At 42.1% G+C, this 18,175-nt stretch overlaps 2 protein-coding genes across 4 annotated transcripts; both read right to left on the bottom strand.

Moving 5' to 3' along the window:
- Positions 1 to 206: 206 nt before the first annotated feature.
- On the bottom strand, positions 207 to 8,324 carry SNRPG (small nuclear ribonucleoprotein polypeptide G). 2 transcript variants are annotated; one of them, XM_006192765.3, is made up of 4 exons: positions 8,187 to 8,324; positions 5,349 to 5,371; positions 4,573 to 4,697; positions 207 to 394 (listed from the first exon to the last, which is right to left on the bottom strand). In XM_006192765.3, exons 1-4 carry the CDS (start codon positions 8,216 to 8,218, stop codon positions 344 to 346), a joined length of 231 nt encoding a protein of 76 aa, XP_006192827.1. In that variant the 5' UTR covers positions 8,219 to 8,324; the 3' UTR covers positions 207 to 343. The 2 variants fall into 2 exon arrangements, with proteins under 2 accessions (XP_006192827.1, XP_032353653.1); XM_032497762.1 differs by lacking the exon at positions 8,187 to 8,324 and adding an exon at positions 7,849 to 8,126.
- Positions 8,325 to 9,719: 1,395 nt separating this feature from the next.
- Positions 9,720 to 14,163, bottom strand: FAM136A (family with sequence similarity 136 member A). 2 transcript variants are annotated; one of them, XM_032497763.1, is made up of 3 exons: positions 14,007 to 14,163; positions 12,963 to 13,103; positions 9,720 to 11,223 (listed from the first exon to the last, which is right to left on the bottom strand). In XM_032497763.1, the coding sequence occupies exons 1-3, from the start codon at positions 14,091 to 14,093 to the stop codon at positions 11,035 to 11,037; spliced, it is 417 nt and encodes a 138-aa protein (XP_032353654.1). In that variant the 5' UTR covers positions 14,094 to 14,163; the 3' UTR covers positions 9,720 to 11,034. The 2 variants fall into 2 exon arrangements, with proteins under 2 accessions (XP_032353654.1, XP_006192826.2); XM_006192764.3 differs by lacking the exon at positions 14,007 to 14,163 and adding an exon at positions 13,812 to 13,994.
- Positions 14,164 to 18,175: the final 4,012 nt, after the last annotated feature.

The raw sequence follows: 18,175 nt of genomic DNA on the forward strand, positions 1-18,175 counted from the left end.
CTCAGTTTGCAGCTTCTTTACCTCTGTTCAGTGGTAAAAGACAGGGGAAAGGGGCATCCTTGTCATATTTCACATTTAATAAGACTCTTCTATTTTAATGCACAAAACCCTTTGAACAAGTCAGCCTCAACCAGGAATAGGTCATAATAGAAAAAAGTCAAAACAAGAGCTAATATTTTCTATGTTCAAAACATCTGAGAAGGCACTTTTGACTATCACAAAAGTTTATTTAACAAAAAAAAAGTTCAATAAGAAAATGTACACGACCCAATTTTTATCGTAGCAAAATGTGGAGAGGGGACACGTGGAAGCAGTTGATTCCTCTGGTGAACACAGCCATTGTTCATACTCGTTCCAAGGCTTCTAACATGATGATGCTGTTTCCTCGTATTACCTAAGAAAAAGAAAATGAATTTAAAAACAATTCATTTAGCAAAACATTTCACCCAAATTACAGGACTCAAATGAACCTGCCCATCCCTGCCCCTAAGGGATCCAAAAGTTAATGAGAAAAATAGGTACAATAGAACATATGTCAACTTAGGGGTGTTAAGATCATTTAGGGAATAAACTAGGATGGAATTTGAAAAAAGTAGGCCTTTTGAAGATGACATTTTAGTTGGGCCTTGAAAATTGGGTAGAATTTTGACAGAAAGGAGATTCTAAATAGAACTGAGATAAAAAGAGTAAAGGGATAAGGAAAGAATCTACTTTGAATACAGTAAAAGGTTATGAAGGGAAGTGGGAAAAAGACAGTTTGTACCCAACTGAACACTAATCTTACAGTGACTGGAGGGCATCCTGAAACCAATGAGCTAGTGAGTTTCACAGGTTGGGGAATGACCAGTTTTGGCAAAAGCACATGTAAGAGAATGGGTGGGAACTTGGAGGGAGGAAGAGAAGAAAAGGCCTGGGGTACAGTGTCTGACACAGTAGCCATTCCTAGGGGGAGATAAGCAAGGGCACTCAAGGGGGCACAGGTGAAAGGGCTGGTAACTGAGCTCAAGAAGGGGCAGAAAAGTCAAACCAGAAGGGGACTGTGAAAGTAAGGAGCCCCTGGTGGACTGTAGATAATGCAATTACAGATCAGCTCAGGGAGCTGGACAGCTCAAAGGACAGGAGGGGTGAGGGGACATGTAACAATTTATTAGAAATGGGGGCATTCTGCAGACTCAAAGTGGAACTATGCTTGTAGGCAGGTGGAGTAAAAATAGCTGTAACTTGGTTCTCTTCTCCCCTCATTCTGCTTGCTTGCTTGATTTACTTATTACATACACTATTATTTACTGTCCTTCTCACTCAAATGTCATTTCTCTGAGGGCACGGACCTTGCTTGGCACAACGCCCCCAGTGCCTGAAGCACTGGCAGGCACACACAAGGTTCCACAAGTGTCTGCTAAGGAAACAAATGAATTTGCATGTGATTACTGCGGCTAGCAGACTGGAGAGGGACGCTGCAGGCTGGAAAGTGTCTTGGAGCCTGGCAGTGACAAACAGCAACGAGAAGTGAGAAGGTGGCAAAGAATTAAAGAGCTTCATTGAAAGAGTAAAAGTGCCCTGAAGATGATGACAATGGGGACTGAAGGAACCTACAGACTCTTACGCTTCTTGTAAGTTAGGAGATGAAATGAAGAAGGCTAAACAACATGATTACCTAGTTCTCAGAGTTTTAAATTCCTGGCTTATTTGCAACAGATGATGAACATCACATCTCATTGATCAAAACACAAAAAACGAGCCTCCTTTCCTAGCTCCCTCCTAAATGTGCCCATTTCTGACACTAGCCTAGAAGTGGGGGGTTGTGGAGAGAAGTTATTTCAGATAACTAAGATTTTCAGCCCTGAGGGCTTTTTCCTTTTCCCACCATTAAAAAATAAAAAACCACCATCAACACTTTCTAAGATAGTATCACACGCTTCTTTGCCTTCTCCCATAACACACTGGAATTAAGGCTGGTCAGTGAGCACCTCTGCTGGGCGGCGCTCTCCCTCTTTTCCCATTGTGTTCAAGGCCCTGTTCTCCAGATCAAACTGGAAATATCACGTCCAGAATTCCACACTGCTCCTTTTGCTGTGCTTCAATACTAAGTTTTTGGAAAGTGTTGCTCAGGCTTTTTCAGTCTCTTGAAAGGACAGAGAATATAAACCTAAATAGACTAATAGGAGAACAAAGCTAGGAAGAACTTCTAAAATATGTAGCATCATAAAATGCACAATTTGAACCACATTCTTAAGGGAACCTTGGAGTGGAGTGGAATCTTAAGGAAATAAGACAGGTGAGGCTACCGACAGCTCTGGAGATGTCTAAGAAGAGGCTAGTTGAGATAGCATTAGGCCATTATCTACCTGATAGATCCCCCAAAACAAATTACCTCCCTTTCAGAACACACATATTCTTAATAGTATTATTAATTGAATTGTATTAAGTAATTTCAATGGCCTCAATGGGTCACTGAATTGGACAAGGGAAAAATGAAGCCAGTGTAACTGTCTCCTTAGCCAGGCAACTTGCAAAAAAAAAAAAAACACAAAAAACCAAAAAAACAAAAAAACCCATAACTTGTTTCCCTTCTTTTCCTCAGAAAAGCCATTCTGCATTTTCTTTAGATATTTTTAAAAATTAAAGACAAATGATACATTATTACTTAATTTTCGAAGTGTTAACCTGGTTGTAAGAATCAGCACTACTAAATGCAAACTTTGTTACACAGCAAGCATCAGACATGGAATAGCAGACTGCCCAACACAGCGAGCAGGTGCTCAGTATCTGACCAACACGGGATAGCAGTGCTTTTAACCAGTTTCTGTGTAAAGAAAATTAAGCTCATTAAAATTTAGGAGGAAAATTACAAGAAACATCCATGATCTAGGCTCAATTCTTTCTCTGATTAATTTTCAAGAAGTGTCACCTAATTCTCTAAAGTTATCCTCCCAAATTAGAACTGACTTGTAGACGTCAAGTCCTTCTTGAATCCTTTTTCAGCAATCTTTTGGGATAAGAACCAAATCTACCCTCTTTTAGAACAAAGATTTCCTAACTTGTAAAAGGAAGGGCTAGAGAGAAATCTTGGGGTACTCAAAAATTGTTTTTATAAGAAACTATTGCTAATGATTTGCCCACAATTTTATTCATCTTCAAGAGAAGCTCAAGGAGACTGTACCTGAAGAGGCCAATTTACATGAAACGTGTGGGGGCAGGTGGGGAGTCTCAGACCTGGAGACTCTAGGCTGTTTTTCTGACCCTGATCACTGACTTGCTTTTTCAAAATGAAGTAACGGAAACACATTTGAAATAAACAATAACACAAATCTTGGCAAGGGTGATTTAAGAAAAATTACACCCCTCTACTGTTCAAATTTTAAAAAGGGAGGCAAAATCAGGGCTAATAATTAGGAACTCTTACCACCTCTTAGAGGTGTATGTGCTCAATGATTTGCTACAGCTGTCTTTTTTGATTCACCTTGCCCAAGAAACTCGGACTTACCACTTACTGTCCTGTGCTGGGCAAAGAGTGGAATTCAAAGCCTAGGTTTTGGGAGTATATGTATGTATATGCATGACTGGGACATTGTGCTGTACACCAGAAATTGACACATTGTAACTGACTGTACTTAAATAAAAAAACAAAAACCAAAAACAAAGCCTGGGTTTTGGACAAACATCAAAAACTCTTCTTCCATAGTCATACCGCTACCACCTAACGAATGCAGAAATGTTTGCTCCTGTAATTAGGAACTCAGTATTTGTTTCCTTCCATGTGAATAGCTGTCATTGTGAGTATCCCTGGCAACTTCTACCTTGATTACTTTCATATTTGAGTGTGATAAACCAGAAAATCTAGGTTAATTACATAGACAATTAAACTCAAAAAGTGTGATCTGTGGACTGGCAAATTTTCATCAAACGAGCACTTGTGAGAAATGCAAAATTGCAGATTCTAGCCCACACCTATTGAATTAGGATCTACATTTTAACAAGATCTTCTAGGAGAATTCATAAGCATATTAAAGTTTGATAAGTAGCCCTTAATCCTTTCTATACATTAAAATTACCCAAGATCTTTTAACAAAAAAAATCTTAGAGATAGTTTCAATTGCTTTGAAGTAGAGTCTAGGCATAGTTTTTGTTTGCTTTTTAAAAAAAACCCTCATTGCCTGTAAATGCTCTGGATCCATGGTTAATCTCTGTCTTACATTAGAATCATCTGGGGAACTTTAAAAAACTATGCTGCACCCCAGACTAATTTGATTCTAAAATGCAACTAAGATTGAGAACTATTCCTCTAATGAAGGACTGAGTAAAGGCCTCTATTATAGAATAAAGCTCAAAAATGATTTCCAACAGCTATTTCAAGCCCAACGACCTCACTGGATTCTGTGTAAGATTCAGCTCTAACCTACAGGTAACAGTTGAATGACTGCCACATGTTAAACTAAAAGGGAGATGGGATGTCTAATCCTGCATGTAATTTGCCTAACTTCAATTTAATTCAAGAGTTTGATGGAAGGAAAGCTAATACTTACTTCAAAAGAAAAATGAGATCTCTAAGAGAAATCATCTATCTTTACTTACCACCATTCCAATGTTGTTCTGTTGCCCACTAGTTGCCATCTCCACACATTCATCTATCACAAGATTCATAAAGGGGTCAAATCCTCGCAGTATTCCTTGGACATGTCTGCCACCATTTAATTTCACTATACAAAGGGAAAAAGAAATTTTAATAAAACTGACCATTAACTATAAGGTGAATGGTTAATTGACCTGACTAAGTTTAGCTGAGATAAAATCCAGGTATTTGAGATGTACAATTCTTACTATATGCCAAGCACTAAGCTAAACATTTTGCATTTACTTCCACATTAAACTTATAAGACTCCTCTAAAGTAGAGTTATCTTAACTTTTTATGAGGGAATTGAGGTATAGAGCTTTTAAATAACTGGTTCAAGATTATACAGTTACTGTGTGGCAGAGCTGGAATTCAAAGTGAAGGCTGCTTGCCTCTAAGGCATGGTCTTTACCCCTATTGAGTACTGGGTACGTCAGAATCTTAGTTAAGTTTTCAAGTACCATAAAACAGAAAATCCTGTTAATTCTGTCAAAGTGAGACAGGGCTTATTTGAAATAATAATGAAAGGTCTGAAGTACTGTGAAACCTACTAAATATAAGAAATTAAGTAAATGAAATTGTCAAGTTAGGATTTTGATAAACCTGCTTAATTAATGCATGTAAATTTTAGAGGTTCTGTGGGCTTTGAATTTTTAAAGTTGCTCCAAACATATACTGCTAAGGCACATGTAAAAAGCAATTGAATAATTAAAAAAATAAAAAATCCAAAAAACTTACATGATAACTTCTTGTCCATAAATCTGAAAAAGCAAAAGGGGTAAAGATTAGGTAACTAATTAAAAAAATTTAAGCATAAGTAAGCACAAAAGTAGGTATAATCAATATAATGTGCTACAATGTACACAATAGGAATAATACAATTTAAAAGTATAAAAACCTTGTACTGCTGTAAAGGATGAGAGTGATGGGCTACCTCAGTTAGAACTTACACTGAGCAATGTAATTTGGGAAGGGGCAAGATAAGGAAAATGGGATGGAGTTAGAATATATATATTAATGTACATTAAGTTCAGTCTTTATACTGATGTGAATTACAGAAACATTCTTGTTCAATACTGACCTAATTTTCAATGACAAGATTTTACAACCATAATGGAAAAACAAAAATTTGGTTATATTTTGGTTATTTTCAGAACCAAACGTGTGAAGAAACCAGAAGGTAATCAAACCATACCCAGCCCAACAGGTATGACTTTATATTTGAGACAATACTTAGTGTAATATTGAGCATGAATAGTAAGTGTTCAGGATATTCTTCAACACATATGTATACATTAGCAAAATAAATGCATTTTTTGAAGTTTGAAGTAATTTGAATTAAGGAAGGAAATTCCATCTCAGCAGGGTAGTATGAGAATACGAAGGCATGCAAGTCAAACCAGTTTTTACCTCTTCCAGTTAGAGGCTAGAAAATATGAAACTTCATTCAATTTTCATGTATATCATGGGAGAATTCAAAGCTAAGACGTGGAGCCAGACAGAAGGTGCAAGGTAGGTTTTTACAAGTAAAAATATATAGTATAATATATAAAACAATCTATTTTAATAGGATATGTTATATAAAACACACAAATATAACACATGAGCTTATTTAATCCTTATGACAGCTTTTGTAAGTTATGTATTACTATTACCACCATTTAATAATGGGGAACTGAGGTTGAGAAATGTTAAGTAAAATTTTCAAAGTCACACAGCAGTGAAAAAGTTTGAGCAAAATCAAATGGTTCTGTCTGTCTGGAGAACATGGTATTCAAGTAAGTGTGTGTAATACTTGGTGCTTGGATTTCAGGTAGAGGAGCTTGAAGAAGGAAGTCTGGACTTTATTATGTAGACAGTGATAAGTTACTGCGGCAGTCAGCCATTCTTAAGACTACTGTGTTATATGTAAGACAATCATTATGCTATATACACCTTAAACTTCTACAGTGCTGTATGTCAATTATATCTCAATAAAAGTAAAAAAAAAGAAAGAAAAAAAAAAGACAACTACTCTGGCAGCAGTTTTTAAGAGTGGGAGGAAGAATTTGGTTAGGCCAGGATATCTCAACCTTGGCATAACTGACATTTGGGGCCAGGTAATTCTGTTGCTGAGTGATGTCCAGTGCACTGCAGGACGTTTAGCAGCAACCCTGGCCTCTACCTACTAGATCCCGGTAGAACCAGACTCCCTATCCTGCAGTTAAGAACCACTCAGCTATGCTAAAGTAGGAGGGTATAAAAGTGTAAAAGAAGATATTTCTGAGAACTAACGGAAGAAAAAATTTAAGTCATTTTGGAGGCAACCCTGACAGAATTATGCAGTTCACGAAATCTAGAGATAAGAAGAGAGGAAATAAAACTAGTTTCATCTTTTGAAATTCTCAAATAATATCTTAAGACTCAAAAAGGAAACCTTATGCTCTTTTTGTTACAAAATAATTACCACTGCACCAGTTCCTGATGAACTCATACAAAACTTACAAGATTTTACCAGCTCACCAATAAAAGAATATCTTAGATAAGCGTTTTCTCAACAATAATTCCTATTTTTCTTAATGTTAGGCTTATAATTTAATAATTAAATCTTTAACAGACCCAATTAAAATATACACGGAGTTTTTGCACAAAAGATGGCTTTAATACAAATGTGCATTTAAATGCAAAATTATTAAATATGAACCTTTCCTTTAGTTTAACTTTTTATGAGGCTAATAATAAATGAACTATAAACAAGGCAGACGAGATGGCTGCCTCACAAATTGATTCCTGAATCAATTTTGCATCCTTTGCGCCATCCAACTACTACATGCAGAATTCCAGCATTACATAGTATAAGCATGATGGAGAAGTTACTTAGGAAACATGGAACATGCTAAGTTCAGTCAAGAGTGTCTGAGGACGCCAAAACTGTAAATTGGGTCATATCTAAAGTAGGAATACACTACTTCGAGTTGATTTTACTGGGTATCCCTCCCCCGCCCCGCCCCCAATCCCAACCCCCTGGCCTTCTCTAATTAGAAAAAAAGAATTTCTTACAAACTTCTGTTAACAGAGCAACGTATCACATGACATTCAAGCTTAACCTAAGTACAAGCACGCAAGAAAAAGAAATGAGATTTCTAAGTTAAAACTCAAAGGAACAACCACATCCTTTAAGACTAAGGCGGCTTTTGATTACTCATATACTAACAAACGCTTCCATCCCACCCATCTCCTTAGTTCCTTGTAGACTTACTCTCCAGCATCTAGAACACGATGCTACAAAGGATGGCATTCAAGATCTTCAAGTATGGAGGGAGAGCGTGGGGGAGACGTGGGGCCGCGAGCTCCCGCCTGGGAGGCAAGTCGGCTGGATCGAGGCGCCTTGCTGCCTTTGGTAACCACGACCCTCCAGCCGAAATACGACTTCCGCGCGGGTTTCAGGCCCCGAAGCGCGGTACCCGGGCCCGGATCGCGGCGGCCGCGCACCGGAATACGCACACCAGGCGCACTCTCGGGAAATGGCGGGGCATCTGAGGAACACGAGACACAGCAAGAAGCGGCCACGTGGGCGCGGCCCTCACACACACTTACTTCTTCAACTCGGGTGGGTGAGCTTTGCTCATGATGACCACTCGGACAGCTCAAAGATGCCTCCAAACAGAACCCGTGCAGCACCTCACACTCCAGCGGTAGGCCCGGCGTTTCGCGTCTGACGTCACTGATCCCGTCAGCCAGTTGATTGTCGGCTGCTTTCACGTTTTACCTCGCGATACTTAGGGAAAGCGGGCGCTTGTCGATCAGCCCCCAGCTTCCGGTTGCGTCACCAGATCAGAGGGGTGGGGCCTCCAGAAGTGCTCCTTCATTCCGTTCTTCTATGAAAGTGAGGTGCCCCGGTCCTACCTGTAGCTTTTGAAGAACGCTGGAAAACCCTTGTCTTTATGAGTTGCAGTGTTTATCTTCTTCGTACGTGCCGAATGAAAATAAGCTCTAGAGGAGTGGGCCCCTGAAATGTGTTCAGCATGTTTGGGCATACCTCTCGTGTATGGCGCTTTCCTTTATTGTGCTTTGTGGAGCTTGCTTTTTTTTTTTTTTTTTTTTTTTTTTTTTAAACAAATTGAAGGTTTGTCGCAACTGAGTCCAGCAAATCTCTCATGCCATTTTTTTTCCCCAACAGCATTTGTTCACTTCACGCCTCTGTGTCACATTTTGGTAATTCTCACAGTATTTCAAACGATTTCATCGTTATATTTGCTATGGTGATCCGTGATAGGACCAAAATATTTGTGTGACTTTATTGAGATATTTGCTTCATTGTGGTGATCTCCAACTGAACCTGCAATCTCTCTGAGGTATGCCTGTATTTCCACAGGATGTCATGCAAAGCCTAGGATTCTAGTAACAGCTCAGTTAGTGACCACTGCATCAAAAGAGTAGGGTGATGGGCCTCAGCTTCCAAGAATTTCTAGAACCCAGAACTGTACTCCTGACAGATGGTCCTGCAATGCTTGTTAACAAGGCCTACAAAACCCCACTAAATGTACCCTGCCCCTCTATATAAAATACGATGTGCAACACACTTACACACACACATGATCTGAGGTATTGATTTTCAACATATGCTCTTACTTGTTCCTAGTTAAGTTGCCCAAAACAGGAGCATCTACATTTATGAATCAAATACAACAGGGATTATAGAAGACTTAGGCCAAAATAGAATGTCCAGACAACTCCATTTAAATGCCAGTGACAGTAGACTTAAACTCATACGTTTTGTACTCTCTTGGTACTCAAAATCCTAGACACTGCATTTTCTCTAGAGAGGCCGTAACTGTCTATCTTTTCCATCTTCTGCTGTTAGTGTTTAGTTGAAGCTAGAGACCTGACATGAACATTGAGTTTCTTTTTTTCAACCTTATAGTGTCTGTCTTTTTACATGAATGGACTTCAGGTTGTAGTGCCCTAGCCTGCCCTCAAAGTTCTTCCCATTTACAAGCATCTGAATCATAACACAAAACTAATTTTCACTTCCCTGGATGCCTTACATTTATTTCACATATTACAAAGAGAAGCATCGTGACAAAGTTACATACTCACTGCCCAAACATAAGGAAAGAAACACAATAATGGAGGAAAAATTAAACCTTATTTATTTTTAAAACCAAACCACTAGGAAAATATATCACAGTCTTGAAACAGCAAACAGACAGGCTACATTATCATTTCAAGTAATAAATTGGTAAAAAGACAACAACTTACTTAACAAAACGGTAAGGTGCCAGAACTAGGGGAAGAACAATGCATTTTGCAAAGACCCTGGCAAAAGTGGTATTTGGTGATGGGGGTGGGGGGCTGTCCCTCTTTAGCTCTAAAAAAGTCACAGCTCACCCCCAAGATGCTTACTTTTTCTCCCATCCCCTTTGTGTTGCCAAGAGATTGTCTCAATAGAGCTCTGTCATTTCAGGGGGCAAAGTAAGCAATACTGGGTTTAAGCTTTCATTCTATCCTGTTTTATGAAAACCAGATTTTTTCAAATCCAGTACTTCGTAACTCTTAATTAAGCAGCTAACCGTTTTTCTTTCACTGTTCACTCCTGAATACTAGCGCACAGCACAAAACCTCCTTTCCCTTCAAGGCTGAGTGTCACCGCAAGATTGTCCTGTCACTGCTGCAGGCAGCCTCAGGGCCAATCATGGCTGCCAGTGAGAGGGAAGATTTGCTTCCATAGCAGTGTGACATCACCTCTCATATTTTTGTAGGGACTCCAGGCTGAAAGATGTAATGTAATTTAAGAAATGCACATCCACACCTTGATGGCCAGAAATGAATACCCACAAGGACCGTTTCAAAGTTCTTATGCAAATTAACTCTCCCAAGGCCACATCTTAACTTAACTTCATGCCTGCGTCTATAAAACCAAACCAAACCAAACCAAACCCTAGAAGTCTCCTTTTCCCTTTTAAATTGGTGACCTCATGGATTTTGTTTTACAGTTTATGGAAAATGGTGTGGTGATCCTTCCGGTAGACAGAAAGCTGACAACAAACAGAAACACCTCTCTCCACACCACCAGATCACAGGCAGGCTAGAGGAACCTGCCCACCTGTTGGTACCTGTGTACTATGACAGTCTGGTACCTCGGAGGGCTCTGGTTGGGTACAAGGGTGATCCCCTCTGCCAGGATAAGCACTTGCCGCGTGACCCTTGGGCTCTCAAAAACACCTGTGCTATCTCTGACCCAAATTTTAGCACCAGTTTTTTCCATCTCGCTTTTTAGGATTGAAACACAAAGGAAACAGTGTTCAGAAGGAAGTGACGTAGGCCTTAAACGTGCTGCCATCCTTAATTTCTTCATTCATAAACTTTGCTTAAAAGACCCAAATCCTCATTCCTCTTTCAAAATAGGCTCCTGCCCTTAGCCCGGACGGCCAACAGCAGACTTCTACTTCCCCATGGATGAGAGAGACTCCTTCATCTTCCTGGTCATGGTTGGGATGAGGTTCATGTGGTCATCCACACACTTGGTCACACAACTCTCCAGCTGTCGCTTCACCTGAGGCTCTTTACTCCCTGCATCTATTGAATCTTTGGCTTTGTCGTTGCAATGCATGGTGCACCGGGTCAGGCGGTCCTGTGGCAAGAAGGAAAAGGGGAGAGAAGACTGAGAGGCTGAGCTTTATTTACCAAGTGCTTATCATGTGCCAGGCTCTGTGCTGCATATTTTGGCTTGACATGTATTATCTTGATCAAATTAAGGGACACTATATATATTTAAAAAGAAAAAAAGGACACGAGTGCCCAGACAAAGCATTACTAGAAAGCAGATGAATGATAGAATAGAATAAATTATACAGAAGCTTCTTCCAGGAAGTGAGAAGTAACTAGAGGCCACTGTTACTCAACTACAGATTTTCAAACATCTTGATTCTATAAGGTCTGTCCTTGCTACAGAGAAATACTCAAGTCAACAAATCGTGTATTGAGCATCAGCTATGTGCCAGGGACTCTTGTAATGTTGGGAATACAGCATTGAGTAACATGGATAAAGTTCTTGCCCTCATTGAACTTATATTCCAATGAGGGCAGATGGACAAATAAAATAAGTAAGTGGTGATGTTGGGGAAAAGAGTTGGGAATATGAATCTGGAGATCAGGGGTGCAGCTGGTCTAGAGATATGAATGTAGGAGTTGTCAGCATATAGATGATATTTATAACTACGAGCCTAGAGAACTAGACAGAGAAGAAGTCCAAGGTTGGCCCTGGGCACTCCAATGCTCCTCAGAGGCTGGAGAGGGGAAAAATCAGTAAATAAGAACAAGAAAGGATGGCTAGAGGGAGAGGTAGAAACCCAGGAGAGTGAGCTATCCTATCCTGAGGCCAACTGAATAAAGGGTTTTAAGGAGGGGGGCAAGTGAACCACTGTATCAATGATGCAGACACACTGAGTAAGACGAGGAATGAAAATAACCACTGGTTTCAGCCCCATGGAGGGGAGTGGAGAGAGTGGTTCTGGCACAGTGGAAGAGTAAGTTAGCCTGGAGAGGACTGAAAAGTGAATGGGAGGAGAAAGTTATACAGTAATTGAAGAAGCAAATTTTGAAAGATGCTAGCAGTAAAATAAGGTGTCAAACACCAAGAAACCCTCTTAGAGTTCCATGATCTTGGAGAAGTTATTCTCTTACAGCCCCAGTAATTTTGAAGAATTTTATATAGAATGTAAAGATGTATCACGTTAGATATAATTTTGCCATGTGAACAGAATCCCAGGCTATGAAAAACTGGTTCAGAAGTGGGCCCTGCTTCCCCCAAGTTCCAGGAAAGTATATCCCGAGGAAGGGAGTAAAATGAAGTTGTGGCTACCCTCTGCTCCAGGGAGGGATATGGGGGGCCCTTAGAGACCCCAGAGAGGCTTGTGAGACAGGAATCAGCAAGCCAACAACAACAATTCTTCATGTAAATGAAGACTGCTCTTCAGTGACACGGGGGCTGCCCTCTGGGTGTAGAAAGTAGGGGTGTTCTTGGTGGGCAAATCTACAAAGTGATGGTAGGATCTTGCTCTAGGTTGCTATGTTTTGGAAAGCTTTACACTGTATGGACATATCTTATATTTGGTATCAGTGGGGGAGGGGAATCATAAGGCTCTTGGTAACTCCCTTTTACATTGTTTCTATGGGAAATTCTTACAGCACTCAACCTCCAGGATTTTTTCTAAAACTTAAAATCCTGTGAAGACTAGCTGGCTATAGCACTGTCACAAATGTTAACACAGAACCAAGACACTAAAGCCAAGAGTTTTGAACAAATGCCTGTCATCTCCTGCAAAAGACCAACACCAAGGGCTGGAGTCCTCTGTTTGGGATATTCCTTACCTGGAACTTCTCCAGCTCGCTGGTCACCAGGGACTGGGCTTGAGCCAGAGGCATATGGCAGCGCTCAATGCACTGGTGCACTTGCTGCATGGACGCGTGGCTGTCCTCACAACAGCCGGCGCTGCACTGGAACATGAGGCCCTGTGGAGGGAGGGCGGAGAGGTGAGGCAGGAAAGCCTCCGGGGACAGAGATGACCATAGAGTGCAACAGAGGCTAGGAGGGGCGTCTATATCCGCACTTCTCCTTAGAATAGACATCAGGGCCTTAGAACCACGAATGGGAACATTATCCTTTTTGCCTAGTGGGGTGCTGCGTGGCCTCCTTGCTGCTAGTTCATTGGCACTTGTTGCACTGAAGGCTGGGTGGACGGGGAAGGTGGTGGTGGGTCAGATGAGGCCAAGTTCTGAAACCTAGGTGCCTACACCACAGGGTTCAGAGGTCAGCAACCTAGGAACCTACATTCCACCAGGGGGCAACCGGTCCACTCGACTCCAGGGGCACCTTTACAAGGTAAACTCACAATCCGGTTAGGGAAGCAGGACCAACAGCTACAAGACACTTAGGGGGTCAAAGCAGGACCAACGCCGTGTGGAGCAGAGTTCGGTGTTACAGAACCGGGCACAGCCTGGCTACTGAGGAGGCCGAGAGCTTTCGCCTTTCCGGTCTTTCACCTTGGCCGTGATCTTTTCGGGCCGCGGCCTGCTCACCTGCACAAGGGGCCGCGCAAGAGGGGAAGGTCGGGGAGGCCGAACGCATCATACCAGCGGGTATTTAACCCCGGTGCGGGGACACCCCCTCCCACGGCCCGGCCTGGGGGGCAAACGGCCTTGCGTGTGGCGAGGACGCACAGATTTCATCCGCTCAGCCAAAGCTCCCGAAGTTCTGTCTGAGGGCGAGGCGTGCTTCCGAGGACTCCAGGGACGACCCCAGGGACACCTCGACACGCGTCGGCCGGGAGGGACGCAGTGGCGCGGAGGATCGCGCGGCAGCTGCGGGAAGGGGCCGGGAATCCCGGACCCCCGGATCGGCCCTCGCCCGGCTACCTGGATCTTCCGGATGTTCTCCTTCTCCAGACTCTTCACCATGGAATCCACCGCCTCTCGCACCCGGAGCTGCTGCAGCTCCGCCATGGCGACCCCGCGCTGTTACCCGCCCCGCCGGCGCCCACATGGACTCCCGCGCATAGGCCCGCCCCCTCACCGCCGCTTCCGGGGTCACCGTGCCGCGCCCCTCCCGGCCCACGCCGCCACCTGGCGTCCGAGAGGAGCAACTGCACGCTGGGCGGCCGGCTCCCGCCGCGCTCCCTGCCCCCCGCCCCCCGTCCCCCGCGGCGTCCGCGGCTCACGCCCTCCTCGAGCTTCTGCACCTGGTCCGCCCACCGCTGCCCGCAAGCGAGCTCCGCTACTGTGTTTCTCCTTCTTTTCCCTCTCTCCATTCCTCTTTCCCTCTCTTCCTTAAAATTCCTTAAAAATATTTAATATAATTAACATACAGTTATGTGCGCAGATCTTAGTTGTATCCATTCTCCCCCCAATTCCTGTACTCCTGACCCCAGGCAACCACTGATCGGCTTTATACCACTACAGATTACGTTTTCCTTTTCTATATTATATGTGTATGAATATATATTTATTTATATTTATATATAGATCATTCATGTGTACTTTTTTTGGAGGGGGGTCTAGCTTCTTCACCTAACATTAACGCTTCTGAGATTGAGCCTTACTTCGGTGCCTTTTTGCTGCTGAGTAGTATGGCATTGAATGGATGCACCACAATTTGTTTTTCCATTCCCCTATTGATGGATACTTGCGTCTTTCTCAGTTATTAGCTGTTCTGAATTAAGAGGTGACCATGAACATCCTTGAACAAATCCTTAGTAGACATAGATTTCCATTTTTCTTGGGTAACTACCTAGAAGTGGAATGGTTGGATTGTTGGTAGATGTATGTTTATGCATTTATTTCTATTAAAAAGTTATTAGCTTCAAAGGCACAATGCAGATAATCAATGAAGCATTTTGTATAAAATAGATAAAAACAAGGTCCTACTGTACAGCACAAGGAACTATAGTCAATATTTTGTAATAGCCTGTAACGAAGAAGAATAAGAAAAGGAATATATATATGTGTGTATAACTGAATCACCATGCTGTACACCGGAAATTAACAATAACAAAAACAAAAACAACAATGTGCCAACAATGAGCTGTTTCTAAGCTCTTGGAAACAGTTCTATCTGGAATACCTCACCTTCAACTTTACCACCCTATGCATTTATTTATTTACTTATCTATCTATCTATCTATTTATAAAACAACTTTATTGTGGTATAAATTCTGTATAGTAAACTACACATATTTCAGATGTACAATTTATGAATTTTGATGGATGTATACACCTACTATTCATTTATTAAACACATATATTCGGCCCTGGATATTCTCGGGTTCCACATCAGCAGTTAGGGAGGGCAGACTACGGGACCTGAGCATCTGCATCAGGACTTGGTATGGGCAGTGGGTCCTGGAACCAATGCCCCACAGATATCAAGGGATAGCTTTAAGACGCATGCCAGTCACGGGGCACTGTGCTATGGGTGGGGGTCCACCGGGGAGCATCGGTGAAGTTGGCAGACAGACAGTGTTGAAAGGGATGTGCTAGAGGGGTTGGCCTGGGCTGGCAAGAAGAAACTGAGCGGTCCAAGTGCCTCGGGAAAGCTTTCTTAGAGGATATGAAGAGTGGGTGTTTCTGCCTGGCACACAAAAGGGTGAAGAGAATGCCAGGCCACATACTGGGAGTTGCCTGAACAGAACAGAGCATGAAAGAGCTAGAAGCTTTGGGGATGCCAAGTGGAGCCTGGAGAAGAAAAGGAAACTAATGAATGGGGGACTCAAAGTACCCTGACTTTGAAATTTAGGTATTTGCTGCCATTGGACACTAGATGGCAGGAGAATCCTGGTTTGAGGGCAGTGGGCCGCTTGACTCAGCCCAAAGTCTTCAAGCACCAGGCTCTCTCTAGCCGGCGAGCTGGTAACTCTCAGGAAACCACTGTTCGGGGTCTGACACATCCTTTACACTTCAAGCCTGTCTAGAGGGGCTACCAGTAGCCTCTGGAATTAGGGTGACTCCAGCCATTACTGAATGTGCCAGGCTCTGTTTTAAGTGCTTTATCTCATTTAATTCCCACAACAATCCTATGAGGTGAGTACTTTGTAATCTACTTTTTTCCCCTGCTCAGGACAGTAAACTGAGGCCTAGGGAGGTGAAGCCACTTGCCAGAGTTTGCATATTTAGAAGCTGGAATTGGTGGAGCTAGACTTCCAATCAGGATGAGCTGACTCCCGACTGTGAAGTAGGAAATCTCTGCCATGACTGACAATGTTTATACTTTTTTTTCTTTAATGTATTTTTATTGAAGCATAGTCAGTTTACAATGTTGTATCAATTTCTGGTGTACAGCACAGTGCTTCAGTCACACGTGAACACACATATATTCATTTTCATATTCTATGTCACCATAAGTTACTATAAGATATTGAATATAGTTCCCTGGGCTATACAGTATAAACTTGTTGTTCATCTGTTATATATATATTTAGTTAGTAGCTGCAAATCATGAACTCCCAAATTATCCCTTCCCACTCCTTCCCCCCCATAACCATAAGTTTGTTTTCTATGTCTGTGAGTCTGTTTCTGTTTTGTAAATAAGTTTGTCTTTTTTTTTAGATTCCATATATGAGCGATCTCATATGGTATTTTTCTTTCTCTTTCTGGCTTACTTCACTTAGAATGACGTTCTCCAGGAGTATCCATGTTGCTGCAAATGGCGTTATGTTGCCGGTTTTTATGGCTGAGTAATATTCCATTGTATAAATATACCACATCTTCTTTATCCAGTCATCTGTTGATGGACATTTAGGCTGTTTCCATGTCTTGGCTATTGTAAATAGTGCTGCTATGAACATAGGGGTGCATGTATCCTTTTGCATTAAGGTTCCCCTGGATATATGCCCAAGAGTGGGATTGTTGGATTATATGGTAAGTCTACTTTTAGCCTTTTGAGGAATCTCCACACTGTTTTCCACAGTGGCTGCACCAAACTGCATTCCCACCAGCAGTGTAGGAGGGTTCCCTTTTCTCCACACCCTCTCTAGCATTTATCGTTTGTGGACTTTTTAATCATGGCCATTCTGACTGGTGTGAGGTGATACCTCATTGCTGCTTTGATATGCATTTCTCTGATAGTTAGCAACACTGAGCATTTTTTCATGTGCCTATTGGCCATTTGTATGTCTTCACTGGAGAATTGCTTGTTTAGGTCTTCTGCCCATTTTTGGATTGGGTTGTTTGTTTTTTTCTTATTAAGTTTTACAAGCTGTTTATATATTCTTGATATTAAGCCTTTGTAAGTCTCTTGCAAATATTTTCTCCCATTCCGTAGGTTGTCTTTTTGTTTTGCATATGGTTTCCTTTGCTGTGCAAAAGCTTGTAAGTTTCATTAAGTCCCATGAATGATGATTTAAAATAAAAAAATTATTGTCAAAATTTCTTAAGAAAGCACTGAATTGTAGGATCTCTAAATTTCCTTTTAGACCAGGGAATCTGTACTAATGTGGATATAATTCAAGGAATGAAAGGAGAAAAAAATGTTTGGAGGTCCCAGCCAATAGGAAGTTAGGGCTCTGCCAATCAGAACAAAGTGTGTGTATGTGTGTGTACACCTAGGTGCTCAGTGTGCAAGAGGGAAAAACACTGAGGTACAAGGAGGCCTGAAGTCACCTGAGTAGGTAGGGACTGCTCCTGGAGCTTATCAGGAAACACCTTATCTAAGGGACTCCTCCCACGGCCACCCAGACACAAACAGACGGACAGTCACACACACACACACACACACACACGTGAACAGAAACATACTCAGATGCACACACACTCAGACATAGGCGGGCACAGAGACACACATGGAAACTGTTTTGTATTCTTTTACAAGAAGGTTAGTCAGGTGCAGACGCAAGAGGAGGCCGAGGAGAGGCACAGGGGAAGAAAGTTTATTGTACTCATGGGTCCTCGAGACAGGAGGGCATGACATGCAGGGCCACAGGGAAGGCACCAGGGTGGTCAGGAGGCAGGAGCGAGGGGAGCACTCAGCTCATGGCTAAAAGGTTTCCGTGCGAGGGCGGGGTAAGCAATTTAGGATCGGCTAATCTGAATAG

Source organism: Camelus ferus, chromosome 15, assembly GCF_009834535.1.
Source record: "Camelus ferus isolate YT-003-E chromosome 15, BCGSAC_Cfer_1.0, whole genome shotgun sequence".
In the NCBI taxonomy this organism is placed as follows: Eukaryota; Metazoa; Chordata; class Mammalia; order Artiodactyla; family Camelidae; genus Camelus; species Camelus ferus.